The sequence below is a fragment of the Dipodomys merriami genome, unplaced genomic scaffold, assembly GCF_024711535.1.
Source record: "Dipodomys merriami isolate MVZ:Mamm:240054 unplaced genomic scaffold, mDipMer1.0.p SCAF_19, whole genome shotgun sequence".
NCBI classification, from domain to species: Eukaryota; Metazoa; Chordata; class Mammalia; order Rodentia; family Heteromyidae; genus Dipodomys; species Dipodomys merriami.
Genome location: NW_027203270.1, coordinates 10,309,751 through 10,337,628, shown reverse-complemented (window position 1 = coordinate 10,337,628; position 27,878 = coordinate 10,309,751). Strand labels below are relative to the sequence as shown.

The following is a 27,878-nucleotide window of genomic DNA, read 5'->3' as shown; positions in this document are numbered from 1 at the left end:
AATGAGTGGGTCAACTTAGCCACTGAAAAAGAAAACGAATAAAACCAAGAGGAGGAAGAAGGAGGCCTATTTTAGTTACATGAGGGTAATGCCAAAGCAAATGAGCTGGAGTTCTCACTGTGAGAGTGGGGCATGGCCAAGAGAAGTATCAGGTTAGTGGCCCTGGGATTTCTTTTGACTTCGACTTATTGACATGCAAGTCCACCTTCACACATTGTGTTCCTGAAAAGTGCAGATGGTTTCTGTGAACTGCATCCACTGACTGCTGCTATCTTCTCCCACCTGGCTATCTTTCTTTTGGCAGCAGCTCCAAACACCTGAGCTCCCAGTCTCTCTCTCCCTCTTCTCTTCCCTCTCCTTCTCTTTCCCCTCTCTCTCCATCTCCTTCCCCTTCTCTCCCTCTCTTTCTCCCCTTCTCCCTCTCCTTGTCCCATACCAACAGGCAATCAGTAAGCTGATTTGAAATCCCCTTCAAGGGATAACAATGTGCGACAAGAAATGTACTCATTTCCTTACTCATGTAACTATAACCCCTCTGTATAGCATCTTTACAATAAAATAAAATTAAAAAAAGAAATCCCCTTCAAATGATGTACTGTATTTAAATGGTCCATAGGTGGAAAGCGTTTCTCATTCCTTCTTGCCCATGCTGCTGCAGTGCATGGAATACACACTATAAAAACCAAATTCAAGAGTGTCTACTCCTTTGAATGATTGAAAGATACAAAGGTAGAGATAGGATGGTTCTGTAAGAGATGTGCTAGGTCTTGAGTGAGGTTGAATATTCCTGTGTGATATGGGGCCATATCTTGGAGAAGAAGGGAAAGAGAAGACAGGAAAAAGAAGAAAGGGAGCGGGCTGGGAAGGTGGCTCAGTGGTAGAGCGCTTGCCTTGCATGCTCGAGGCCCTGGGTTCGATTCCTCAGCACCACGTAAGCAAAAAGAAAAAAATCCGGAAGTGGCGCTGTGGCTTAAGTGGTAGAGCACTAGCCTTGAGCTGAAGAGCTGAGGGACAGCGCCCAGGCCCAGAGTTCAGGCCCCATGACCGGACCAAAAAAAAAAAAAAAAAAGAAGAAGAAGAAAGGGAGCCAGGCACTGGAAACTCATAGGTGTACCCTAGCTACTCAAGAAGCTTAGATCTGAGGGTCATAGTTCAAAGCTAGGCCAGGCAGGAAAGGCCATGAGAACCCTTATTTCCAATTACCACCAGAAAACCAGAAGTAGAGTCGTGGCTCAAAGTGGTAGAGTGCTAGCCTTTACCAAAAAAGCTTAGGGATAGCCCATAGTTCAAGCTCCATGACCAGCAATAAAAAAAAAATAGGAGGAGAAGAAAGGGTATAGCCAAATGCCAGGGGCTCAAGGCTGTAATCCTAACTACTCAGGAGACTGAGATTTGAGGATTGCAGTTTGAAGCCAGCCTGGACAGAAGAAGAAGAAAATGAAGAAGGAGAGAGGAGGAAGGAGAAGGAGAGGAAGAAGGAGGGGAAGAAAGACAAGGAAGGGAAGAAGGGGAAGAAGGGGAAGAAGGGGAAGAAGGGGAAGAAGGAGAAGAAGGAGAAGAAGGAGAAGAAGGAGAAGAAGAAGAAGAAGAAGAAGAAGAAGAAGAAGAAGAAGAAGAAGAAGAAGAAGAAGAAGAAGAAGAAGAAGAAGAAGAAGCAGCAGCAGCAGCAGCAGCAGCAGCAACAAGAAGGAGAAGGAGAAGGCAGCAGCAGCAGCAGCAGCAACAAGAAGGAGAAGGAGAAGGAGAAGGAGAAGGAGGAGGAGGGGAAAGATGATTATGATGATCCTGGTACCTAACAGAGTCTCTCCATCATGGCACTGTGGACATTTGGGGGGAAGGTAGCTGTTGTGAGGATGGTTCTGTGCATTATAGACATTAACTAGCATCTATGATTTCTCCCCCATTGATACCAGTAGCATCTTCCCTCCAATTTATGACAACCTAAATGCCCCCTAAAGAAAGAATTGCCATCAGTTGTGAACCACTGCTGTCATCCAGCCTGTCCTTGACCTGAAGGGCCCATCTATGAGAGAACTTGGATTAAGCAGTACTCTGGGATGTTCCCTTCTGAAAATGAATCCTTCCTTGGACTATCTTTAACCTCCTGGGCTTGTCAGGTTATTATTCTTCCTAGTACCTCCAAATACTTGGGTATGTGCCTGGGGTCAGCCACTCAGAGTACCATGAAAATTAAACAAGATGATGGGTAGGTAAATGTATTGGGTGTCAATTGCTGTGGGAACTCAGATAAAGACCATGAGTTCTTTTTTCTTTTTCTTGTCAGTTGTAGGGCTTGAACTAAGGACCTGGGCACTGTCCCTGAGCTCTTTTGCTCAGGGCTAGTGCTCTACCACTTTGAGCCACAGATCCACTTCCAGTTTTTTATGAGTGGTTAAGTGGAGTTAAGAGTCTCACTGGGACTTTTCTGCCTGGGCTGGCTTCAAACCATGATCCTCAGATCTCAGGCTCCTTAATAGTTAGGATTACAGGTGAGAGCCACCAGCACTCAATTACATCACCCAATATTCCCAGGCAGTTGCCCATCCAAGTACTAACCAGGCCTGACCCCGTTTAGCTTCCAAGATCAGATGAGATTAGGCACGATCAGGGTGAGATGGCTGTAGACTAAGTTCCATGTTGTAAGGGGCTCACAGCCTGACAATATGAAGGAGGATTGAAAACATATTTCTAAATGGTTAGAGCCAGGAGAAACACTTTGAATCCTGCTTCCAACCTTTCCTTTCACAAAAAAAAGTAACTGAGGCCACTGTGAGAGTATGAGTCATTTTATGGCATCTCATGCCCAGGCAGATGGGACTAGAGCCCTGGCAGGGGGTGAATCTCAGGGCAGGGTCTCTTTACTACTCTACCCATCATACTAACTTTGGACAAGAAAATGAATGACATAAGGCAGTATGCCATATCAGCCAGAAAGCAGAGTGTTACAGCTCTCAGTGGAGAAGGGACCCCAGAAGGTTGGGAGGGACACAGATAAGTGGGAAGTGGCCCTTGGGGAGCATCATAAAGGATGGACAGGACTTGAAAGGTGAGTTGAATATTGGTATGGTAGACAGAGGTGATAGATAAACAGCAGCCTGGAGGTTGGAAAACACAGAAACCCAATGGAGGAAGAGCAAATTATCCTGTGTGGCTACAGATCAATTTGTCACAGGGAACTAAATAGGAAGAAGGGAAATCATTATACTTAAAGCCCTCCTTAGATAGAACATAAAAGTATATTTTAAACAAAAATAGCATTCCCCATCTGCAAAGGGGTTGATGTGAATTCTGCTTCTATTAGCAAAATGGAGGCACAAAGGCTGGAGTCAATCTGTATTATCAAGGAAAAGGGTATCTTTCTCCGTAGCCACAAATTCCTTCTCCCTCTCCCTTTTTCCAAGAGACTGTTGATAGACACAATGGCCTCCTTTCTTTTCTCCCATCCCCATCCTTGTCACTGTGGATGGTTTGTCTTGTTCTCCATGTGCAAAAATTCATAGCTCTCAGAACTGGGTGTTGTGGTACATCATGAACTGTTTGTTCACTAGGGGAAGCCTTCACTGATTTGTCCATCCCGGTGCCATTTCTCTCCTACACCCAGCCTGGTTTCAGTGGGTATGGCTGAGTCTTAGGTATGTATGTGTCTTCAATACATTAGGCTCCCTGCATGATTGGCACTTGGAATGGGGTATCCTGGAAGCATTTAGACTACCTACAATCTATAGAAGAGCCATTACCCACAGAGATCCTTGGAGCAGTCAAACAGAGATCATTTCAAAAGAGCTTTTGAATAAATGAAGTTGCTCTGAATGACTGCACTTGAAAAAAAAACCTGAATATGTCAGCAGGCTGGGGTGGAAGACAGGTGTCTTTAGCATCAAGGTATTCAGTGTGGCACACCTGTTCTCTAGGGTCTTTGTGTAGCTTTCACCTTACATTATGAGAAAACAATAAATACCTTTGCTAGTGCTCTATGTAGGTGTGGGCTTGTGTGTGTGTGTGTGTGATGCTTATCTGGGGCTTTTAAACTTGCTATTCATGCCTTGCCCCTGCATTGAGCTGACTCACTGCCATTTTTTCTTTTTGAGAAACAATTCAGACTGTCACACCATGTCCCCACCAGTTCTCTCCATTCCAGGCTGTGGTGGAGTTATGAATGGCAGGAAGGAGGTATCTCAAAGGAGTCATCCATTGCCCACACTTGCAGTTTAGAAAGTAGTGCACTGGTTACTGTGAGCTTCTGGCTTTCTCCTAGTACCCCTGTATTGCTCCCCAACTTTTCTCTTTGGTTACAAAGATTGTGGCCCTTGAACCATACTGTGTAGACTATCAGGACTTTTTGTCCCCCCTTGTAGTACTGGAGATTGAACTTTGAGCTTGAAGCTACTACCACTTCAGTCTCCCAGTTCTTTCACATTCAGTTTCTTTTTCAGATAGGGTGCTGTGCTCTCCCCAGGCCAGCCTCAGAACTTGGTCCTCCTATCTCTTCCTTCCAAGTAGATGGAACTGAAGGTGTGTACCACCATGCCAAACTTCCTAGGAAACCTAACAGTGTCTAGGACACTATTTAGACTTCTACGTGGAAGGTTTTGTTTTGTTTTGTTTTGTTTTGTTTTTTTGCTGGTCCTGGGGCTTGAACTTAGGGCCTGATCACTGTCCTTGAGCTTCTTTTGCTCAAGTCTAATGTTCTACCACTTGAATAACAGCACCATTTCCAGCTTTTTTTTTTTTTTTTGACTAATTCATTGGAGATAAGAGTCTCACATACTTTCCTGCCCTAGCTGGCTTTGAACCATGAGCCTCAGATCTCAGCCTCCTGATTAGCATTACAGGTGTGAGCCAACAGTACCTGGTGAAAAAAAAGATGTTTATGTCCAATGCATATGGCATTATGGTGATCTTAACAAGACCACCTCAGACAGATTTGAGCAAGTTGAAGAAAAACATGAGGTTCTTAGTAGTGACACATGTTGATAGCATTTGGGCAGAAGATATTTAGTACTAAAAGAAAATGGAGACACAGGCTAGAGCCAGAGTCACTTAGCATAAAGAGAAATATTTTAAATGCTTGCTGCTGGAAATTCTCAGGAATCACGGGAGGTGTTAGTCTAGAAGAAAGAAGAAAAAGCCTAAGGATCCAGAATGGAGGTGAAAGGAAATAGATACACACATTGGTAGTTTTCAGGATTTGGTGATGAAAGATGGGGAAGTTAGCCCTTATTTCTCCTTTACTATTGTAAATGAACCTGATCAAAGTAGAGTGGAGGCATGGAGGGCTGAAGCTTGGATATGAAGTTGTTTAAAAAGTTAGACAGTGAGACTTGCCCAGACAGACAGATGGCCGACTAGGAATGGGGGTGCCTGCTTGCTGTTTTTGATCATGAATCAAAAGCAAGGCTATTTTGTGGGACTTTCTCTAATAGTATGGAGAAGGAAGTGTATGTGCTCTGCTGAGTGAGCTGAGATGGAGAGGAGGAGGGTAGCAACTCTGAGGGACCATGTGATCCAGGACAGCCAGCAAGGCTGAGGTGTGAAGGGAGTAGAAATTCATGGAGCTTCTGGGAGGCACAGAAGGGGTCAGATCTGCAGGGAGGGATTTTTTTTCTGTGTGGCATCCTTCTGCATCAGTTAACAGCAAAATGGCCACTTGACTAAGAAGCACTGGTGACACCCTGTGACCAGTCCTCAAAGTGCACCTTCTTGATTGGATGTTGTTTATAGATGTTTAGGTAAGCATCCTGCTCCATTGGGGAGGTATTTAACCTCTCCCTACATCTGGTCTCTGGAAAGATTCTGTGCACCTAGCCCTGGGTATCCTAAGAGGATGAAGAGATGGTTGTGTGATTGGGTAACCAGAGTAGACTGTGAAGCTATCTAGGGCTGTTAGTTTCAGAGCTTAAACCTGTTCTTCTCAGCTGGGTCTCTGCTGGTCCTGGCTAGCTTCAGGGTTCTAAATCTCTGCTCATGTTTAGACAACTGCCAGGTAGTGACACAAACCTCTTCTGGTCCACAGATGTTCTGGGGAATTGCTACCCTGCCTGGCTCAAGATCTAAATGAGAATTCCTCCTCTCACTGCCATCTCCTAAGAATGGATTGACTTTGGGTTCTGAGAGGGCCCTAATGTCCCCAGTTCTGCTTGCTTTAGATACTTGGATCTGGCCTCATCTAGAAGGAATCACAGTTTGCTCCCCAAGTTCTGTCACCCATCAAAATCACTTGGGGACTCATGGACAAAAGAGTTGGTGTCCTATTGAGAGGCTGTTCTACCCATGGAAATGATACAAAGAAACTGACATAGGGCAGCTTGCTTTGCAATCTCTTTAATGTCTCCAGCTTTTTACTGTCCTGACATCATTCTTAGGTATTAATATGACACAAAATTTGAGAAAAAAACAAACTTCACAACAGTGCCATCTGAAAGGCAAGGTGACAGGAGATGTCATCTCAAAGACTGGGAGAACACAGAGGGAGGGCTCAGGGAGAAGTACACACAGCTAGAGTCAAGCAGACCCAGTTTCATATCCAGTTCTGCTAATTACTAGCCAGGGCCCTTTGTGTTAGTTCCTGATACCACTCTCCGTACCCCCACCCTGGCCCAGATACCCAGTGGAAGGGGACAATTAAATGAAGTACCCTCTGAAGTATTAGGAATAAAGAACTAGGCACTTGGTGAATGCTATCTGCTCATCCAAAATTATGTATTTGGGGGTATACAGTACGGGCAAAACACTGGACTAGGTGCTGGGGTGACAGTACTAGTTTATACCCATACTAGCTATAGAAATGTGTATAACATATTTGAGTCCTAATTTCCTCATGTGTGAAGTCAGATAATGATGTCTATTTTAGGAGATTATTGTAATAACCATGCAATTTATGTGAAGTACAAAGCAGAGGACCTGCTACCTATATAAAGGGTCAAAAATGGCTATGTATAAATGACCATACTGACACACGGAAGAGGGGATACTGAAGTCAGATTTAAAGCCAGAGAAGTGAATGACTTTATTGATAGCACTTAGTCCATTATTAAAGCAACTTCATGTGCATTAAGTAAAACATGGGATCTTATTTCTCCTTATTCACACCTACTCACCACTCCCTAAATATTCAAAGCAAGAGAGACTTCCATTTGCTCTAAGGAAGCTGTTTTTAAAATACTGGAATGGGCTCCAGTACCAGTGGCTCACAGCTATAACCCTAGCTATTCATGAGGTTCAATGCCAGAACAGGCAGTAAAATCAGAGAAACTCTTATTTCCAATTAACCAGGAAAAAAGACAGAAGTGGAAGTGTACACAAGTGATAGAGCAACAGCCTTGAGTGGAAAAAGTCAAGCAAGGGCATGAGGCTCTGAGTTCAAGCCCAGTATCAGTACCAAACAAACAAAAAACCCAAAGTAGAATGGGCTAGAAGGCTGTAGAGTGCTCCAGGAAAAGTCCTTCGAGGATTTTAAGTGCCTTTGTTGAGAGAAAGTGTTCCCTCTCACCCCTGGCACCCTCAATTGCCTGTTACACATGTCCTAATGACCCTGGGGAAATCCCTGGAGGGGGTCTCTTTGTCCTTTGATACAACTGCCTTAAAAGAGAGGAAATGTAAACTTGACCTGGATTCAGTGGGGATCCAGGCTCTGGCCTGCCCTGCTAGCTCTCAATCCTCTTGCCTTTTCCTGCCACCCTCCTCCTAGCCCCACCCCTTCCTGGTCCTACTGCAGCCAGCCCACAGTTGTGTTTGCTGGCTTCCACTCTCACAGCTCAGAGAAGGCTTGATCTGTGTATACAAACACCTCCCTGGCTGGTGTGGCTCCTTGGAAAGCCATCCACCAGTCTATAAAAGAACAGAACACTGAAAACAAACATGAACTCAGAGGCAAATTGGGGATTTAGAATTGTGATAGTTTAGTGTAGGTGAAATTTCTGCTCTTTCCAACACTAGCTTTACCCTTTCTGAGAGTTTTCTGGGTGCTTAGCCCTCCTGCCTCCCATGGGCTGCCACAGCCCAACATGCCCCATTGGTCTAGAGTTTGAATTCCCTATTGTAGAATGATATTAATGTGGCTGGGTCAGCTTTATTTTCGTCCTTGCACAAGTGTTTACTTAGCACCTGCTTCAAGATACTAGAGGCCAGCAGACAAGAAGAAACTAAAGTCCTTGCTCTCATGGACTTTAGATTCTGAAAGGGGAGAAACAATGAACAGAAACAGTGCAGAGTTAGGTGTGCTAAATGCCATTCAAAATCAACATCCAGGCTCCAGGGGCACAAATGATGGGAGATGCTACAGGAGGACTTCTCTGAGGAAGTGCCTGAGCAGACAGATGAACAGAGGGAGGGAGCCACAAGAATAAAGGGGTAAGGATTTCAGACACAGAGAAGAGTGAGCTTTCCCATTTTTCCCCCCATGTCATACATGATGAACACTTAAAAAAAGATATTAAACATATAGCTGGGTGCTATATTTTTAGTGTCTCACACCTGAAACTGAGATCTGAGGATCATGGTTTGAAACTAGCCAGGACAGGAAAATCTGTGAGACTCTTATCTCCATGAACTATCGAAAAACTGGAATTGCAATTGTGGCTCAAGTGGTAGAGCATTAGCCTTAAAAAGAAAACCATAGGATGTGCACAAAACATATACATATATATATAATATAATACAAAATACATAATATATAATATATATGTGCACAGGGGATGCTTAGCTGTTGTGAATGCATTGGCAAGGGACATCTTCAATGCTTGCTACCCAGCCAACCAAATAACACTGTTACTGCTTACCCATTACAAGTATATAACACAGCTAGATAGTGTGGAAAGAAGCAGCCAGAAACTATGTATCACAGAGAGACAGGAGTGCAACTGCTACACAGGGCAAAACCGAAGCAAAATGATGTCAAAGTACAGTGCCCAGATAATATCTAAGACCAGGGTAAGTGCATTTTTGAAGATAAAGTGTGCAAGAAGTTGGCATAGAGTGGCAGCTGGGTCCATGACATATGACTCTCTTCCCACAGCCAGGTAACTGGAAAAACTATTAACTTCCTGGTTTGGTGATCTGGGATCTGATGCATTCCATTCCCTGCCCTACCCCATATAGCTGATAGAGCCAGGGCAAGTAATCTTATTCTTCTAAGGCTATTTCCTTCCTGACAAACATTCTCATACCAAATCCTCAGAGTTGTTCACATAATAAAAAGATGTGAGATGTGTCAGGTGCGTAACCAATCTCTTGTACACATATAGTAGGTGCCTAGTAAGTGTTTATGGCTTGTATAGGAGAAGCTTGAGCTTGTATCCATTAGCAAGGAACCAAGACCCTCTCCTCCCAGGAATAGTTACTGTCCTTTCTGACCTTCTGGCTGCTACTCTCTCTAATCATCAGGTTTAGCTTTGGGTTTGGGGGCCTTACCATATGGTTCGATATACAGACTTGGTGAGGAAATGTAATGTGTAGGGGTATTTGCATTTGGGGGAGTCTAGCCACTATCCATCTTATCTGTTGGGAGGCAATGCCCTTGCTTGCATCTATATGCAAGGCAAACTACACTTAGTGTCTCCTCTCCCATTAGGATTAGGTCCTACCCAGCACTTGGAATCGTGGATGGAGGATCAGAATACTCTTAGGGCCTTGACACTTGGCCCTTAGAGCCTTCCCACTTCTTACTCTTAGGGTCTTTGGTCTCCCGTTGATTCTGTGGGTGCCCTATGCCCTTTTCACATGGGACAATGAGTTTCTGTTGCTTTCAATTAGAACAGTGAGTTCCACACAAGATCTCCTCTGATCAGGGGCACTGGGATGGCAAGAGCTGATAGAACAATGGAGACAGCTGGCTAGGAGAAGGCCATGGCACAACCTTAGTACAACCCTGCCCTCCTGGCAGCTGGGTAGTGTGAGGTTCACTGCGGCATGAATCTTGTCAGTCCAGGAGGCAGCCAAGCTATTTAGTATCCACTTATTTATAAAGTTTGAGTTTTGGTGTTACATACCTTTCCCACTTGTGTTGTAAACATTGCAAAGCTTTTTTACATGTCTTGTATAATCATAGGATCCCAGACCCAGAAGACATTACAAAAGATCATGTGGTTTTGCTTGGTACCTTGAGGCCCTCAAATGTCTAACCACCAAGACAAATAGAAACAGTTCATCTCTGAGACTCTCCAAGCAATGGAGACACTGCCCCTCATCATCCTTTCCGATGTTTGTTCCTTTGCTGTAAGCTACACAGATGGTAATGATCAGTAGTTTCTTTGTGAAAGCACTTCAAAGGGTGACTAAATCACCCCTCAGCCTTTTCCTCTAGAGGAGAAATGTAGAATTTTAAGGAAAGGTCCTTTTTGTTCTTCCTGTGTTAGGTATGCAACCCAGGGCATCGTGCATGTTCTACAAGTATTCTATTATAGAACTATGGTCCATACCTTGAAACTCTTGATTTAAAAAGCTGATAGCAATTCAATTTTAAAAATCATGAGCCAAAGCAAATGAACAAAATAAACAAACAGAAACACCTGGGTAGGCTGGGTGATGCCTGGGGGCTCCTAGTTTGCATCACTTGATTGTTCGCTGGGGTGGTACTTGTTTTGGTACTCTAGGCCTGGGGTCTGGACCCCTGCCCATATTTCATCCACTCCCTCAGAAAAGCCCCCTCCCCGCTCCCCTGGAGTGAGCCGATGCCCTCTTCTAGGCCTTGCTTCTTGGACTCAGGCTGGGACCCCACATAGTCCTGCTTTAAAAGGCAGCCTGTACCACCTGGTATGAACATCTTTGGACAGGCAATGGTTGCAGCATGGGGGCTATGTCCTTACGAACGACCCGAGTCTCCCCCTGCACTGAAATGGAGTAGTGTGGGCCTGGAGGTGGATGGGTGGAGGACTGACACCCTAAGTGGATTTTCCTGGCTGGCAAATCCTCAGCCAAGACAAGAAACCTTGTCATTCAACTCAGAGGATGCTTCCAAGCAGTAGCCCCCATTTCACAGAAGAAAGAACCAAGGCTTAGAAGTGAAGCAAGTTGACCATGCTTTAGCAAGCATCTCTTGTCTGCAGCAGAGAGCAGACCAGGATCTGTGGGAATTGTGGGTGCCCCCCTCCCCCATAGCCTGCAGAGGCAGAAGGGGAGGGGAGGGGGTGTCAGGGACCCTCCCTCTACCTGCCCACCCCCTTGGCCTGGCCCTCACGTGGGACATGAGGATGGCTCTCGGGTGGCTGGTGACGGGGCCTCAGCTCCCCGGCCGGCCGCGGGGGAGGGAGGGTGGGCTGGCGGGGACGGCGGCGCCTGGCAGCGGGGGATTTGGATGCGGGGGGCGGGCCGCGCTGGGAGGGCTGGAGCTGGGTCCTCCGACCGCCCCGTTCTTCCCGACATGCCCCGGGCTGGACTTCGCCTTCGGCGGGGCCGCGGGGAGCCGCACCGGAGGTGGGTGAGGCCGGCGAGGCTGGCTGGGCCGGGGAAGGGGGGGTGCTTGGGGTCGCCCCGAGCCTGGTGCTGGGGGATGGTGGGGAGACGCGGATTGGGGTTCGGGGTGCGGCCGCGGGGATCGGCTCCCCAATGCTTTGTTTCGCCCCGTGGGTCTTGGCAAGCTACAAGTTGGGAACGAAAGTTGGGGCGCGCGCGCGCTCCTTCCCGGGCCGGCCCCTCTCTCTGTCTTCCCGGGGCCCGGGGTGAGGGTCTGGGTGGGGATCGGGGGAGGGGGGAAGGCTCCCCCCCTCTCCTTGCAGCTTTCCACCCTCGTGGGTTTACTTGGAGGGGAAGGGAGAGAACGGGAACAGGAAAACGCACCACGAAACACAAAGAGAAAGAGAAGCGCACAAAGAAACGTCCACGCAGACAGACCAACCAGGAGGGACGAGGGAAAGTTCGAGAAAGCTTACAGACACGTAGAACACAAGGGAAGAAAGGAAAGCAAGCCTGTGGGGGTGTTCTTGGAGACCTGGGGGTGGGGGGAGAGGGAAAGAAACACTGAGGAGGGAAGACTGGAGATGGAGATGGAGATGGAGAGGTGAAGGGAGGAGGAAAGAGCATTTGAGTAGAGTAGGAGGGATAGGAAGAAGAACCACACCCCTGGAGAAACTGAGGCAGACTTTCCCCTCCCCCTTTCTCACTCCCATCCCTCAAACCGTTAGAGCTACAGAAAGGAACCAGAGATCTCTGAGGGAGCAGCCCTGGAGACCTCCAAGGCGGCTTTCCTGGCAAGTTAAGCCCCATCAAGTCCATACCTTCTCTACCTGCCAATTTCTCAGTCATTCTTCAAAACCCAGCTGAAGCATCACCCCCCCCCCCGAAAGTATGCAGATGCAGTTTTTCAGTTCTATCTATCTATCTATCTATCTATCTATCTATCTATCTATCTATCTATCTATCTAATCTCCAATCTGCAGAATTGAGTCCAATATTATAGATGATCCATATATATTTATTGAATATCAAGAACATTTGGATCCTCTAAGACAGAAAATGTAGACTTAAGTGCAAAAAAAGGAGAGGCACCACCCTGGAGTCATAGAGATTTAAGTCAGAGCATCCATTTTTTTCCCATTGGAAAAAGACCAGAAAGGGTAGAAAAATGTTCTGAAAGGGTTGCAGGTAGGAAGTTTGCAAATATATAACCTCATGAATGGGTGCTCCTCCAAGATGTCCTTGTTCTTCTGGCCTCTTGAGTTTAAAACACGGTCATGTCCTGCATGAAAGCACTTCAGGAAATGACGGATGACCTATGCAAGGATGGTCCCCTAAGATTACATCTTCTGGTGACATCATAGCTGTCTTAGTTTGTGTAAGTTCACTCATGGTGTTTGACAGTGACAAAATGGCCTAATGACATAATTCTTAGAGTGTGTAATTGTGTCATCAGGCCTTACTTCACTACAGAGGGGAAAATGTCTTCAAAGTGAAAATGGTGATAGACAATGAATAACAGAATTGGTTAGCTTTCCAACTCTGAAAATAATGATCAGAACCTCTTATAGAGGAATAGGAAGATGAATGGCCAACTTAGTGTGAAGTAGTCCCCTCCTGCTTCTTGACCATGTAAACGTGAACAATTTCCTTAACCTTCCCGAACCTCAGTGTCCTCCTTGTGAAATAGGGAAACGAACACCTTTTTCAGAAGGTTGGTGCTGCAAGAGTTAACACACAGAGTGTCTGGCACACAGGAGATCCTGGTTAATACAATCTGCCTGCACCTTCAGTGAGTGTTCTTTTATGCACTTTTTTTTTTTTTGTAGATGTGAAAACAATGCTAGTAAAAAGTTTTCTTTTGTCCCAGGTTTAGAAACTAACCTGGTCCAACTGGGAAGCAAACTCTTTCAATAAAGGAAAAGGCAAACAAGGTTATGGCATAAAATGCACCTAGGTTCTCTTTAGGCCCTTGACAGGTCACTCTGTAGGTACCTTAGGAGGAACCTAGAACCCATTTCTCACCCCATTTCCTATTTCTGGCAGGTGAGACCTAACTTTCTCCATCCCTTGATATGGCATCTTTACTAGGTCTGCCCTGACCTGTGTTCTCTCAAGCTCTGGCCTGCGTGGAGGATGTGAGTGGGGCTGAGTCAGGAGCCACTGGAAGCATGGAGACTGTGGTGATTGTCGCCATAGGTGTGCTGGCCACCGTCTTCCTGGCCTCGTTTGCAGCCTTGGTGGTGGTTTGCAGGCAGCGCTATTGTCAACCCCGAGATCTGCTGCAGCGCTATGATTCCAAGTAAGTGGGCTGTAGATGATGAAGTGGAGAGATAGGCACTGACCAGAGGAAACGAGAGGAATAGAAACAAGACCTCAGAGCTTAAACATGTTCCTTAAGCTCCCCCAACAGTGGGTGCACCGATAGTCCCTGTTTTCTGGGCCATTGAAAAAGTTACCAAACATATTCATCTGTCATGAAGGTATGACTATCTATGCACAGCTGGCCACCTCACTTAGCAGGGGAACAAGCCAAATCCCTTTCTAACCGAAGTCCTGGGAAGTGAAGTCACATATACACACGCAATCACACATCTAAGCATCAGTCGCTGTGCATCAGGAGATGCCAGCCAGGATTGTCTCTTATAGAAGATTTCTTCATGATATGTCTTTACATGAAATAGATTTTGTAAGCAAAATCCTGTTTTTAGTTTAGGAGTTTTAGATGGACAGATCCTTAAGGGACTGTGACAACTACTTGGTAGTTTCTTTTACCTCTCTATCTCAATTCTGTCAACATTTCTCTAGTGGTTAATAATTAGTAAGTGCCCAGATACACGATCCAGCTTGCATTACTATTACATAGAGTGTGAGAGTGCTTCTCTCCCTAACCCCCTTGTCTCTCTGAGTTAGATATGTAATCCAGTTGGTCCAGAACTCCTCATGTAGTCCAGGCTGGCCTTGAACCTCAATGCTCTTGACCCAGTCTCCAAAGTACTGGGATTACAGATGTGTGCCACCAAGCCTAGCATATTTTGAGTTTTAAAGAACTCTGCTGTAAAGAAGGTCGTTTTTGCTCACCTTATTCTCTAGGATAGAGATCAGGGAGTGGGAGGTGAGTCTGTGACCAGGTAAGGGATGCTGATAGGTGGTGTGGGCAATAGGAACTTCAATCTCTTCATACAGTGGAGGCTTGAAGGGAAAATAAGTGATCAAAGGAGATTGTTTTGTCTTGCCTGAGTCTGTGTAACTGGAAAATTATAGCTCTACTCTTTGTCTAGTAGCACATCTCATTCTACTTTACTTGGGTTTTGGTGCCTTTGGTCTGCCTTCTTGACACACCATAAAGCTGTGTGCTCTGCCCTCAACTGCTGACCCACCTGGGTTAGATTTGAACCTGGCACAGGTGATCACTGCCCTAACTTATCCACTCCTTTCATCCTTTTGAGGCATGTAGGTATGGCCATCTGCCTTCCATCACTGTACACAGTACCTGAGAAAATTAACCTATAAGGAGAACAGGCTCGTTGTCTAGAGTTTCTAGTATTTAATGAGGTGGACCTCATTTTAGACAACCAGTAGAGATTCTACATGGCTGTTGTGGGCAGTGTATGGAGTAGCAAACTAGTTGCTTCATGAATGGGAAGCGGAAGAGAAAAATGAAGGACCAGCATCCCATAATTCCCTATGAAGGCTCTTCCCCAATGACATGAGGACCCTCCACTAGATAATCTTTTTTTTTTTCTTTTCTGTATTTTTGTCAGTCATGGGGCTTGAATTCAGGGTCTAGATGCTATCCCTGACCTCTTTTTGCTCAAGGCTAGTGTCCAACTACTTTGAGCCACAGTGCCACTTCTGGTTTTCAGGCGATTAATTGGAGATAAGAGTCTCATGGGCTTTTCTGCCTAGTTTGGCTTTGAACCACATTCCTCAGATCTCCCTGAGTAGCTAGGATTACAGGTGTGAGCCACCAGCACCTGGCATAGGTCCTCCTTATTAATGGTCCACCACTTCTCAATAGTATTATCTTGGGTACCAAACATTCAAATTGTAGCAGTAGGCTGCAACCAGGAGAGGGCCAGCTGCAGTCACCCATCATAAAACCATAACAGGATCCTTTCCTTCCAGGCCCATTGTGGACCTCATCGGTGCCATGGAGACCCAGTCTGAGCCCTCTGAGTTAGAACTGGATGATGTTGTTATCACCAATCCTCACATCGAGGCCATTTTGGAGAATGAAGACTGGATCGAGGATGCATCGTAAGGCCCAGGGGACTTTCTGCTTTATCTATAGCCTCCTGGGTATGGCAAAGGGGCTTCTGGCTTTTTTTTGCCAGAGCACTCCTCTAGATGCCCAGTGACACGCTGGTACTGGTTTATCTCCTCTGCCCTCAGTGTTTGTAGAAATCAGAATAGGACCTGATGGCATTTTTCCTTATTACCCCTCTTCCAGAGCTTATTCTTGGGGTGCCCACAAATTTGACAGTCAGGCTCCAGGAGTGAAGCTCCTGTTTTCAGTATCCCTCCGAGAGCTGTCTGTCCAACAGGAGCTGCTGTGATGTGAGATGTGTCTCCCAATTCTCTCCCTTGGGCACACATTTATGGAGCATTGCAGGCAGGGCACTCACTAGGCTAGACTGGGCAGATACTGAAATGATGGGAAGATAGAATTGTACCTTATACAATGTCATAGAAGCTATAGGTGATCTCTGCACAGGGCAGTGGCACATGAGGAGGCGGTTTGAAGTTTGCCTGGGGTAGGGAGGCTGAGATGGTCTTCCTGAAGGCTGTCACCAAGGATTAACTTTTGATCTGAGTTTGAAGGAATTCATCAGGATGAACCTAAGGGGAAGAAAACATTGGGCAGAGGGAACAGTCTATCAGAGAGATAAGTTATAAAGCACATGACTTGACAGCGTTAACTGAAGGGCTGGGCTGGGGCCAGGAGGAAGACAAGGCTCATGGGTTTGTGTGTTTGAACCCTTAGGCATCTCTGCCCTCAGGTGTTGTACTAGAGGAGGGGCAGGAGTGGGAGCTGAGGGGAAGTGGGTTCAACTAGAGTAGCACTGATGTCCTCTTCTTGCTTTCCCAGGGGTCTCATGTCGCACTGCATCGCTATCTTGAAGGTAATGGTGGGATTTCCCTGAGAGATCAAAGGCCATCAATGCATCCTAGATGTGGATGGAATTGAAAGGGACCTCAGAAAGTGCATGCACCCTCACCAAGAGGCCGTGCTTTAAGCCTGACATTTGGAATGTCTATCCATTGCATCTATTCTTGCTTGGTTGGTTTGCTTTACTTTAGGATTCTCAGTCCTAAACTCTTAACACAGTAACCTGCAGGAAGGATAGGGTAGGGACCACCAGCCACAGTTTTCACCCACTGAGGATAAAGCTGTGTGCCTGAAGCTAGGTAGCTAAAACCCTGTCAAGGGCAGACAGAGTTTCTTGCCTTAGTCATTTTTTGTTTTTGTTTTTATTTATTTATTTTTTTCAGTAACATAGAACTCAGCCCTGAGCAGTGAGTTGAGTTTAGTATTTGGAACTTCAATTATTAGAAAGTTTTCCCTAGTTGCCATTGGCTGTGACAGTAGTCAGCCAAATAGGACAACCAGATTTTTTAAGTTGGGAGGCTGACTTTTGTCTTTGTGTTTCCATTCATTTATTTTCCAGTTCTTGCCTGATGTTATCCTCCCCACTAGAATAATACTACTCAAATATTTGGCAAAATGCAAATAGAAGTGTTTCCACTTCTTTTTGTCTCTTTGTTTAGTAATTATTCAAGATTTCAAAAGAGACAACTTGTCTTTTCTCCAGGATCATTCACTAAAAGATACTAAAAAGTCCTTTATCCTGCCTTCTCTTCCGCTGTCTCTCATGGGGCAAAAGAAAGTCTAGGAGGAAATTGCCGAGTACAGGCTTATTATTTAATTCCAGGAAGCTCCTTAGATATATGAATACAGCTGTTAGATAGTGATATGGTGATAGATACAGTATGCTAGGCATACTAACTGCAGCAATTAAGCCGTATTATATTTCTCTTCTCCCAACTAGAATGTGTCCTAGGCCTCAGCTTGGTTCTCTGGCTTCACCTGTGAGAGAGGGAAGATAACTGGCACTTGTGGTGGGAGATGAATCAGCTGGAGGGGGTCTTATTGGATGAGAATCAGTGGTCCTTTCTGGCAACTTGAGATCAAAGTTTAGGTCCTTTCTCTTGGCATCTCAAGGCTCTTGCTCAGTCACCTGTCCCTTGAATCCCTGTGCTGGGCTTCCTACCTGGCAGGCTCTTTAGCTTTCTGCTATTTTCTAGTGTCAGGACAAGCAGGCAGTGGAACATCTTTGCGGGGATTGAGGAATATTCTGTTCTAAATGGGGGAGGCAAAAGAGGGGGAAAACAAGCTCTGGGGGTGGGGGCGGTAGACAGCATTGTGGGTGGGTGATGAAAAGAGTGGGTGATGTCATGGGCTTGTCCATCTCCATGTCCTTCCACCATCAACTTGATAAACATACTAATAATACATCACCCTCAAAAGTTGTGGAAATACAAGCCATTTTTGGAGAATGTGCTGAAAGGGAACAAGTGCCTTTTGTCCAGTCTGTGGGTACGCGCTCCACTTCCCAGCCTTTAGGAAGAATTGACCACGAGGTAGAGGACTAGAAAGGTTTTTCCCCCAAGTTAGTTGATAGAATTAGAGCACATGACTTTTCTTAGACGGATTATTCAGCTTAGGCTCCTGTGGACTAAACCTCTACCCTCCATCTGAGGTCCTGTGTCTTTTCTCCCCAGCCCTCCATGCTCTTGGTTTTTGCCTCTTCCCACCCTACTTCCTTTCATCTCTGTGTCGGGCAGGGGCCAGCTCTTGGGAGGCATCTGGAGTGGGACTCTATTTGTCTCTGTAGTCAGGTCAACCCTCATCACCTCTCTCCCTTGTGCTGTGGTAGATTTGTCACACTCTGACAGAAAAACTCGTTGCCATGACAATGGGCTCAGGGGCTAAGATGAAGACCTCAGCAAGTGTCAGCGACATCATTGTGGTGGCAAAGCGGATCAGCCCCAGGTGAGTGGTCAACCATCTTGAGGTGCTTACACTCTATGAGGGAGGAGGCTGAGGTGGCCAGCAGGGCCAGGCTCTACTGAGAAACTGGAAGTGGACAACCTCTATTATCTGTGTCTCCGATTTTCCCAGAGCAGCTACGAGAATGTAGATTCCAAAGTTCAGGGGGTTCTCCCACCATCCCCACCTCCAGCAAGTGCCAGTCTGATAGGTTTCCAGCAGTTCTGTTTTTGTGCAGCTCCTGGTTAGCTGCTCCCATTCTGCCATGTGCCAGCTGGGCTGCCTCTTTTCCCTGTCCATCCACCCAGATGCTGTAGCCAGCAGGCACATTTCCCATGGAGAGCCTCCCCCAACCTCTGCCCCCCAGCCATCTCCATTCACCTCCAGGACAGCCAATATCTGGACTTGGGACCACTTTGCCACTTGGGAGGATACCTGCCTTTCCTTGCCACAGTGGTCCTCACTGTCTTTTGTCCAGTGGGCAGCTGCCAGGCCTAGGTGGGAGGTGAAGCCATATAGCATTCAGATCTCACAACTTGCATCTGTCTGCAAAATCCTATGGGGGAGGCATGCGGCAGGATTGTAGTCAACAACTACACGCCCTCACAGGCTGGATTTTGCCAAGAAAGATAAAGCCCTTTTCTTAGAGCAAAGTACTGTATCAAGTTTGTGCTTCCATCTGGTGGCTGGTATGTAGATACACCCCAGCCCAGAAAGGAGCCAAGTCCAGAAGGTTTCTTTATCAGTCAGTCACCTGGCTCCTCTGGCTGGAATGGCTCATTGTGAGTTCCAGGGCCCTGTGGAGAATGACGTGGAACCTGCCCTTTCCTGGCCTCAAGATTAACCAAATGAAAACAAGGAGCTTCCTGTGGGTGGGCAACCTGTGAGGAGGTCTTCTGAGGGCAGTGACTTGGTATACTTGAACTCTGCCAAGTGAGTGGAGAAAGGGGGAGGAAAATACTCCAGGAAGGCCTCAGCCCAGAACAGCTCTTGGCTTTCTTTGGCTTTGCCCCAAGTGGGTGTGGCTACATGGTCTTTATCAGCCCTGGTTGGCCTCTTACCTTCAGAACCACTCTCCCCTCCCCCCCTAACCAGGCTCTGGGCAGACAAGCAACAGATAGTACTGCTTACAAGTCACCTATTCCACATTGCTCATATCTCCTGGACCCTTTTCCATACTTTGTGTCACTTCCAGGAGTCACTTGGGCTAGACAGCCCCTGGAGCAAAGGTGATGAGGCAGTATTTCAGGAGGGGCCAGGAGAAGAAGCTAACTGAGGTTTCTTAAGGAGGTAGGGTTTACAGTATGCCAAGGGGAGGGTATAGCACTGCCACGAGGGTGTCCTACCTTGGTGCTCACTGACCTGTCCTGCAGAGCATCTCTGAATCATGTCTCTAGTGTTTCTTGCTGTAATTTGGTGAGGGATCTTGCTTTGTCCTTTTCCCTCACACTTTCTCATGCCCAGTGCTTGTCCTGTTGTACCTCCTGCTTCGTTCACTCTATACATTGTGTTGATGGTGTTTAAAGAAGAGCAGTGCTCTGGGCACTGGAGAAAAGGGCTACCAGGTGCTGAGGGCCACTGTGCCTCTGTACTTTCTTTCTATCTCCACTGTCCCGAGTGAGAATGAAGGAATTTTCTTCAAATGCTTTTAGAAACAGAACTATCAACAAAGATTTTGAGCCCGTCCTGGACCCCCACGAATCCAAATGGGTTGTTGTTCTTTTCTGAAATTGCCTTTAAGTAATTAACCATGGTCTGTAGTATGTGGGGAAGGAATGCAGAATTGCTGTTTGAACTCAAATTGAGCTGGTAACTTTTTTTTTTTTTACTGTTCTATGTAACTGTATTTGCATGTCCCCTGAATACAAAAGTGGTAAAGGCTTGTAAAAGTTAAAATACTAGATTATCTAGAAAATGAAGTGCTCCTCAATTTTAGGAGGTGACCACTATTAAATATGAGTATTCCTGCAGTCCCACTCCTTCCCTAGACCTCCATATTTCATAGCTTTTGTTCACTTATTTCCAAGTTTTATGCATTGTCTGACATTTGTCTTTTCAGTTGACCAGTAATCTGAGGCATCATTCCCTTATGTGTGATCTTGGGCATTTAAACCATTGGAACCAAACCAAAACAAAAGCCATAAAAACCAACACAAAATATTCTGTAAAACAAAATATTTCTGCCCAGCTTCTGCCCAGAGGATGCAGAAGCAGTGTGAGAATGAGCCCTGAAAGATGGAGTCTGGACTAGCCACAGACAAAGAGGAAGGTAGAGAAGCAGATGAGGAAAAGTGCAGTATTGAAAATAGTCTCTTTTGCCTCCACTCAGAGTGGACGATGTCGTGAAGTCGATGTACCCCCCACTGGACCCCAAGCTTCTGGATGCAAGGTGAGAAAATGGAGTGCCCAACCTTCTTTACACTCTGCCAGCTTACTGTCCTTGTACAGCTGCGAGATTGGCTACTTGGGTTCTTTAGAGAGGACTGCTTTGCTGGCATCCCAAGGCTGCCCTGGCTTTGGGTACATTCACTTCCATGTGAAAGGTCAACCTACCAGTGAGCCATGCCTGAAACCTTGCAATGAGAGGACCAGTTTTAGATCTAGTAATTTTCATGCCCTCTCCCTTCTTTACTTTTTCTACCACCTCTGAGATCTTTGGATCCCACATCTAGTGTGTAGGGCTGTGGTGAGCAAAGAGAATGGAGGTGACATGTCAGCCACAGCAATGCTCATCTACCAAGTACCCCTAGACACCTCTGTTCCTGACCTTCTAATTCTGCCTATTAAAAATCATGTTCTGGGCTGGGAAGGTGGCTCAGTGGTAGAGCGCTTGCCTTGCATGCCTGAGGCCCTGGGTTTGATTCTCCCCAGCACCACATAAGCAAAAAAGGAAAAAAGCCGGAAGTGGCACTGTGGATCAAGTGGTACAGCGCTAGCCTTGAGCTGAAGAGCTAAGGGACAGCGCCCAGGCCCAGAGTTCAGGCCCCACGACCGGACCAAAAAAAAAAAAAAAAAAATCATGTTCTTTCTTCTTCTGATTCATGACTATCTTGTGCACATGCTGTGTAATGGTTGCTGGATAGACAGTAGTTTTGGTTTCTCTGCCCCATTCCTACTGTTACCCAGCTTTGGCTATGGGTTAATTATCTGTAATATCCCCAGTTGCATCAGGTGTACTCACTATATGAAAGGTATTTTATATATATATATATGAATCTTTAAGTGCAGAAAAATCTCCTCCTCAATTTGATTTTCAATTATATTTTTATTTAAAGAGTTAATAAGCCAGTACTGGACTTACTGATTTGTGATCAATAAAGAATACTCAAGTTGAGGACGTATATCCTGTCTTTAAGGGGCAATAAGTAGCTGGAGATACAGTTGCTTGTAGAGTTGGCCACATTGGAGCTGTTTCACAAAGTACCCTACTGAGAGCTGTTAATGGATGTGCTTCAGGAAGTGGCTTCTGCAGTCTTACGTTTGTGAAATGCTGCATCTTCTAGTTTTCCTCTTGGGAGCTCTGTCAGGAACCTCAAAGTCTTCAAGACAGTCTTCATCATTAACCTTGTTTAAGGTAGCCATCCCCAAAGCTATTTGAGTATAGATCCATTATACCTTGTGTCCACCAACCTCTCAGGAGATGGTCTCCAGTTTGGAGAATGCTAGGCTAGAGTGGGTCCACTCTAATTTTTGTGCAAAGCCCCTCATTTTCCAGGGAGCCAAATCTCATGTTTTTTTTTTTTTCATGTTTGTTTTTTTTTTCTCCCCTCTTTTAGGACCACTGCCCTGCTCTTGTCTGTCAGTCATCTGGTGCTGGTGACCAGGAATGCCTGCCATCTGACTGGGGGTCTTGATTGGATTGATCAGTCGCTGTCTGCTGCCGAGGAGCACCTAGAAGTCCTTCGAGAGGCAGCCCTGGCTTCGGAGCCAGATAAAAGCCTCCCTAGCCCTGAAGGTTTCCTGCAGGAGCAGTCAGCCATTTAGTCCTGTAGGCCAGCAGGGGGCCATGAGGGCCTCCCTGCTTCTCTGCTGGGTGGCTCAGCTGTGCCTTCTTCCTGTAGAGTTAGTTGTTTTCTGGGGCTCAGGAGTCCAGCCATGTGTGCAGAGGGAAGCAGGGAGCTCTGGCTACGTGTGCTTCTGTTGCAGTGGCAGATGACGGCTGGAGTGTGGCAGCCTAATACCATGGTTAAGGAGATGGTGCTCACTACCTGTATGGCAGCGTGAAAAACTGGCCGGCTGTCGGCTTGATTTAACTCACCTAATGTTTTCAAGAAAATTCAGCTGCCCTCTTAAGAATCAGAGGTTTCACATGAAAATCAAGATTTGTGGCTTCTTTTGAACAATCAGAGCTGTGACAGTTTGCACCAGCATTTTCAGAGACAATCAAAATTTAAGAAGGAGAGGTCGCTTCTGTTAGACTCTTCTCCCACTGGCCTGGTTTGTTTTATTTATGTTAGTTTACCCTCCTGGTCCATAAGGCATCTTGAGTCCTCCTTCCCTTTATAGGTCTGGATTTGAAGCTCAGCATTATAAAGTTGATTGTCACCCCCCCTCCCTTTTTTAATCATTATGCCTACAATGTTACCTTGCTACCACTAAGTGAATAGTAAATTTATACTTCTGTTTTCTTTAAGTGCGTGGTTACTGAGTCAGATTCTTAGGGTGTGGTGTGGGGTTAGATATGTTTGGAAGCTAAGGATGAGAGTCGCCTGAGAATCCTGAGGACGCCTCATGTGTAGGTCTCTGAATCAAGTATTTGAGGTATTTAAGAGTTAAGGCACCAATGAAGAAAGTGCCACAAAGCAGTTCCCCAAGAGCATTGGCCCCATGAGGGGTATATGCCCCTTTCTCCTGGTGTCTGTCTTGCAAATAGTGAAAGATGAGGGGCACTTTCCTCCTGCTGTTTTGAGATGGGCTCCATCCTGTACATTGGTTGGTCTTGAACCTGAGATCTTCCTGCTTTACCCTCCCAAGTGCTAGGATTACAGCATGTATTTTCATGCACAGCTGACGAATGACACTACTGATCTTTTGGTGGGATCTGGTTATCAGATTTGTATAACCCATCTTTGATAGAGATTGCATGGTTTCTGTTATAAGCATTAGGAAAGCCTGATGTGCTTTGTTTTTCTCCAGGTTCACAGTACCACCCTAGCTCTTGAAAGAGAGGCCTGGCTGGGGGGCTGCCTAGTTCATGCCCTATAAAATCAGGTGTGGATGGAGCTGTTCCATTTTTTATATTCACTCAAACCAGCTAATCCCTCAGCATAACTAGGGAATTAGGAACCTATGGTCCTAAATCCAAGATCAGGGCCTTGTTTGTATATTTGTTAGCCCAGGAATAAAAAAAACAAAACAAAAACAGAGTCAGAAAACAAGTAGAGTAGCAAGTACTTCCCTAGCACATTTCCTCCTGCTACTTTAAACCAGCACAGTTTGCCAACCCCCATCTGGGGAAAGGGAGTTAGGAAGAGGAAACTGGATCTTTATCCTGGTGGGATCTCCATCCTGGATGGATTCCCAGGGAAACCTTGTTGGATTGTCTATTCTGTTAACTACATATTACATAGTTAACTTCTGAGCTGTTTGGCAAGCTGTGGCTAGGAAATGTCATCAAAGCCTTTTTTTACTTTTCTGTTTGAGGCTGTCGAAGTTTTCTTTTTGTCTGATCATCATCATCATCATCATCATCATCATCATCATCATCATCATCATTATCATCTTGTCCTTTTAAAACTGCTTTCATCACTGATCTGTAAATTAATTCATGCTGAAGTTGCAGTGGCTACCCATTGTGTCCCCTGCACTTTATCCTTGACCTAAGCCCTATGCTAGCGAAGCAGCTCTGAACTGGCCTCTTAGTTACCATCTGCCCAGAGTGGGGGACAAAGATGCAGAGGCCTCCCTATCCCAGCATCCCTTGAAGCAGTATCAGGCATTGCTTACCTCCTGTGAGCTCTGGCAGGCTTACCTAGCCCCTGGGCTCCGTGGGGCCTTTGTGCTGGAATGAAGGGTTGCTAAAGATCCAGGAAGGGCCTGATAATCTATGGAGTTTCTCAATTCTGCTGCTGTTTAATTTTCCTTTTTGTCTCTGGGGCTAAAAGACATCTGGATATAGCGGGTGTTGGAGGGAGGCTGATGTTTGAGGTGGAAGTATTCATCTTTGGGGCAGGAGGCAATCCTCTAAGCCCTTGGGGATTTGATCAAAGTTACTACTTCTCTCGAGAGGGACAGGATGGTGAAGGCAGGGGATCCCAGAACCGGCTTGCTAGGGGACAGATAAATTCCAAGTCCCCCAGGTTATTAGACTCTACATGATGGTATATCTTTCCATGGCCCCACACCCTCTGTCTTGCTGAACAATTTTTAGGCTCAAATTCTAGCATAGAAGAAACTACTTAGGGATAGGAATTCTGTGCGAAGAAAGCAAGAGATATGAACCTCAGACCAAATTAGGGCTTGGTTGTTTACCCTGTGAACTTCAACAAGTTATTTAACCTCTCTTGTCCTTCGCGTTCTCATCTGTAAATTCCAGACTACTTTGTCAGTGGGTTAGTATGCCAATCAAATGAAAATGTGTGTGTGTGTGTGTGTGTGAAATGTCTAGTTGTGAACCTGATTCTGAGTCACCTCAATCCTCCATGCCTGGATGGAGCTAGTTTCAGTGATTGGTTCAAATGGTTTTACCTCTGTCACTATAGTTTTGTTCCGTCAGGGGCTTCTGTGCATGGGATCCTGTAACTCAATGGCCAAAAATCTGAAGTCACTGCTGGAAGACAAGCAGCCCAGCCTTGTCCTGGCCCCCCAAGTATGTTCACCTAAAAAGACATTCAAACATTGGCCTCGTAGTATTCCAAGATTTGTTTGTATAAATTCACACTCGTGTGGAAAATGATCATTTCAGGACACTTCCTCTTGTTGGTGAAATTTCCAGTGGAAGGGGTGGTCCTGGCATCCAGATTACTCGCGTTCACCCTGCCTTCCTCATTTCAAGGCTTCCTTCTAAGACTGTGCCCACAGGAGGCTGATCTTTAAAAATTGACCTGCAGTTCAAAGGCTTTCAATTGTTTAATGGCCTTAGAAATTTAGGGAAGGTGTCAGATAAAGAATTTCTGTCCATTGCTTCCTTGCTTCCTCTCTCACTAATTTGCACTAAGAGCTTCCTCTAGGGGAGGTGCTGGGCCAGAGGCTAAGGATATGGAACAAAAGGTACAACATCTGCCCTTAAGGTGCAAGAAAGAGAATTGACTCACAAGTTATGCCCAGGCTGCAGCCAGCACTACAATGAAGTAGCCTCTCTGAGAGTAGCTGGGGGATGGGGAGAACTGAGCAAGGAGAGGTTAAGGTGCTGCCCAGAACCTTGGGTGGAGACCTGATGATGAGAGCTAGGCTGTAGAAATGTCCTGGGCAGGTAAGGTGATGTGGGGAGGGCCCAGGATCAAGAGGCTTGACTGGCTTGGGAAAGAAGCTGGGACATAAAAGCAAGGCTGGTCAGGCTGGTCGGATGTCAGGAAGGATCTTATTGGCCATATGAGGAAGCCAGATCTTTATCTTGAGTATAATGGGGATTGAACAAAGATTTTAGGCAAGGGAAGGACTTGGTCATATTTGCAATTTAGAAATATAGTTATTTCCTTCAGAACCGATGACCTTGTGCTCCAGGACTCATACTTCACTGAGTACATGTTTCCCCAAAGGCTGAGAAAGGCAGAACTGAATTGCAGTACAAAGGCAAGGTGGGAAGCTTATTAGAAACAGAGGAAGAGGGAAGGGGTGCCTAGTGAGGTATATGGGAGTAATGGAGGGCGCTGCCTGCTTCTGCTGGGTGCTTACAGCATCTCCACACCATAGATGCAATGGAGAGTGCTGGGAATCTGGAGCAAAACTAGGCCTTCAAGTTTAGCCTATTTGTAATATTATTGCTGCTATTATTATATGTGATATGTGTATGTGTGTGTGCGCGCATGCATATGCTCACCATTATGGAGTCTTGAATTCAGGGACCTTGTGCTCACTTGGCTTACTAGTTGACAGCTAGTGCTTTACCACCTGAACCACACCTCCATTTTGCAAGTTAATTAGAGATGGAGTCTCTTTGGCCTGGGTCCACTTTGAACTTCAGTATTCCAGGTCTCAGCCACTAGGTATGAGCCACTAATGCCTGATCTATTGTTATTATTTTTTGGGATGCTGAGGATTGACCCTAGTGACCTATACTTGCTAGGCAAATGCTGTACCATTGAAATATTCCATGACCTACCTCATCTATATTTTTATAACACCCAATTTCAAGAAACTAGTTAAGGAGACCAGAGCCTAGAGGATCTGGTAGGTTTCTTGGACTCTCACAATGAATGAAAATCAGAGCAGAAACTCTATCTCCTCAGTATGCATATATATGTGTGCTTGAAGTCAGGGGCCTGGGCTCTGTCCTTGAGCTTTTTTGCTCAATGCTAGTGATCTACCACTTTGGGCCATAGCTCTACTATTGGTTTTCTGGTAGTTAACTGGAGATAAGAGTCTCATGGACTCTCTTGCCTAGGCTGGCTTCAAACCATGATCCACAGATCTCAGCCTCCTGAGTAGCTAGAATTATAGTTGTGAGCTACTAGTGCCCTTCCCTTCAGCTCAGCTCAGCTCATATTTTTAAGTAATCTTCCTTCCTGCCTTGGTGCAATGGGTAGAGAAATCAAAAATATTGGAACTAGCAAAGAAAGAACAGATACAAGTGTCATTCCATCCTTGTGACCTATGGATTAATTTCATGGCCTATAATGGGTTACAACCCACAGGATGATAGAACATGGGCATAAAATGAGGGCTGGGGCATGGGTGAGGTATTTTTTTCTCCATCTCAGATGAGTTAATTTTATCCGTTTTATGTAAAACTCACATTTACCAGAATAGTGGCAGAAAATTTATGGCGCAAAACGGAATCATTAATTTATTATATGATTGATTAGTTCAGGAGTCATCTGTTGAGCATCTATGCTGGATTTGGACCAGGGATACAGGAATGAATAAAAATATAATGCCTCTCTTGAGGCATATATAATCTAAGGTGGATAGAAAGCCATAAAGAGTCATTTTCAATATTGCCTTGTAAGTGCTAAGTAAGGGAAGGCTGTGTAATGAGAGTACAGGGCAGGGATGCCAAACCCAGCTCATGAAGGTTTCCTGAAAATGGCAATGTCTTCCCTCTATTGTGGAGAAGGAAGTGTTACAAGGCTAGGGAGTAAGAAGCAGAGAAGGAAGAGGGTGACAGGCCCCAGGAAGGACAATCTGTGCAGATGAGACATTCCCTACTAGGTACAGGATCACATAGATGAGCCTGCATAGAAGTGGGGTACTCTAGAAGAGCTAGGACAGGAAGGCTGGAGTCTTGTGGGCTTTGTGAGGTCTTTGAACTTTTCCTCTAGGTTGTAGGAAGATACTA

General features: G+C 45.8%; 2 protein-coding genes across 2 annotated transcripts; both read left to right on the top strand.

Moving 5' to 3' along the window:
* On the top strand, nucleotides 1-3,790 carry H2bn1 (H2B.N variant histone 1; the record flags this gene model as incomplete). Its single annotated transcript, XM_070026888.1, is given in 4 exon segments — nucleotides 1-24; nucleotides 26-152; nucleotides 3,659-3,737; nucleotides 3,739-3,790. Coding segments are annotated over 4 exon segments (282 nt in total), but the record flags the coding sequence as incomplete, so codon positions are not given.
* A 7,551-nt stretch (nucleotides 3,791-11,341) lies between these two features.
* On the top strand, nucleotides 11,342-23,075 carry Tmem98 (transmembrane protein 98). Its single transcript, XM_070026754.1, has 7 exons — nucleotides 11,342-11,409; nucleotides 13,480-13,690; nucleotides 15,517-15,648; nucleotides 16,481-16,514; nucleotides 18,330-18,445; nucleotides 20,772-20,831; nucleotides 22,219-23,075. Exons 2-7 carry the CDS (start codon nucleotides 13,560-13,562, stop codon nucleotides 22,424-22,426), a joined length of 681 nt encoding a protein of 226 aa, XP_069882855.1. The 5' UTR covers nucleotides 11,342-11,409; nucleotides 13,480-13,559; the 3' UTR covers nucleotides 22,427-23,075.
* The last annotated feature ends 4,803 nt before the right edge of the window (nucleotides 23,076-27,878 follow it).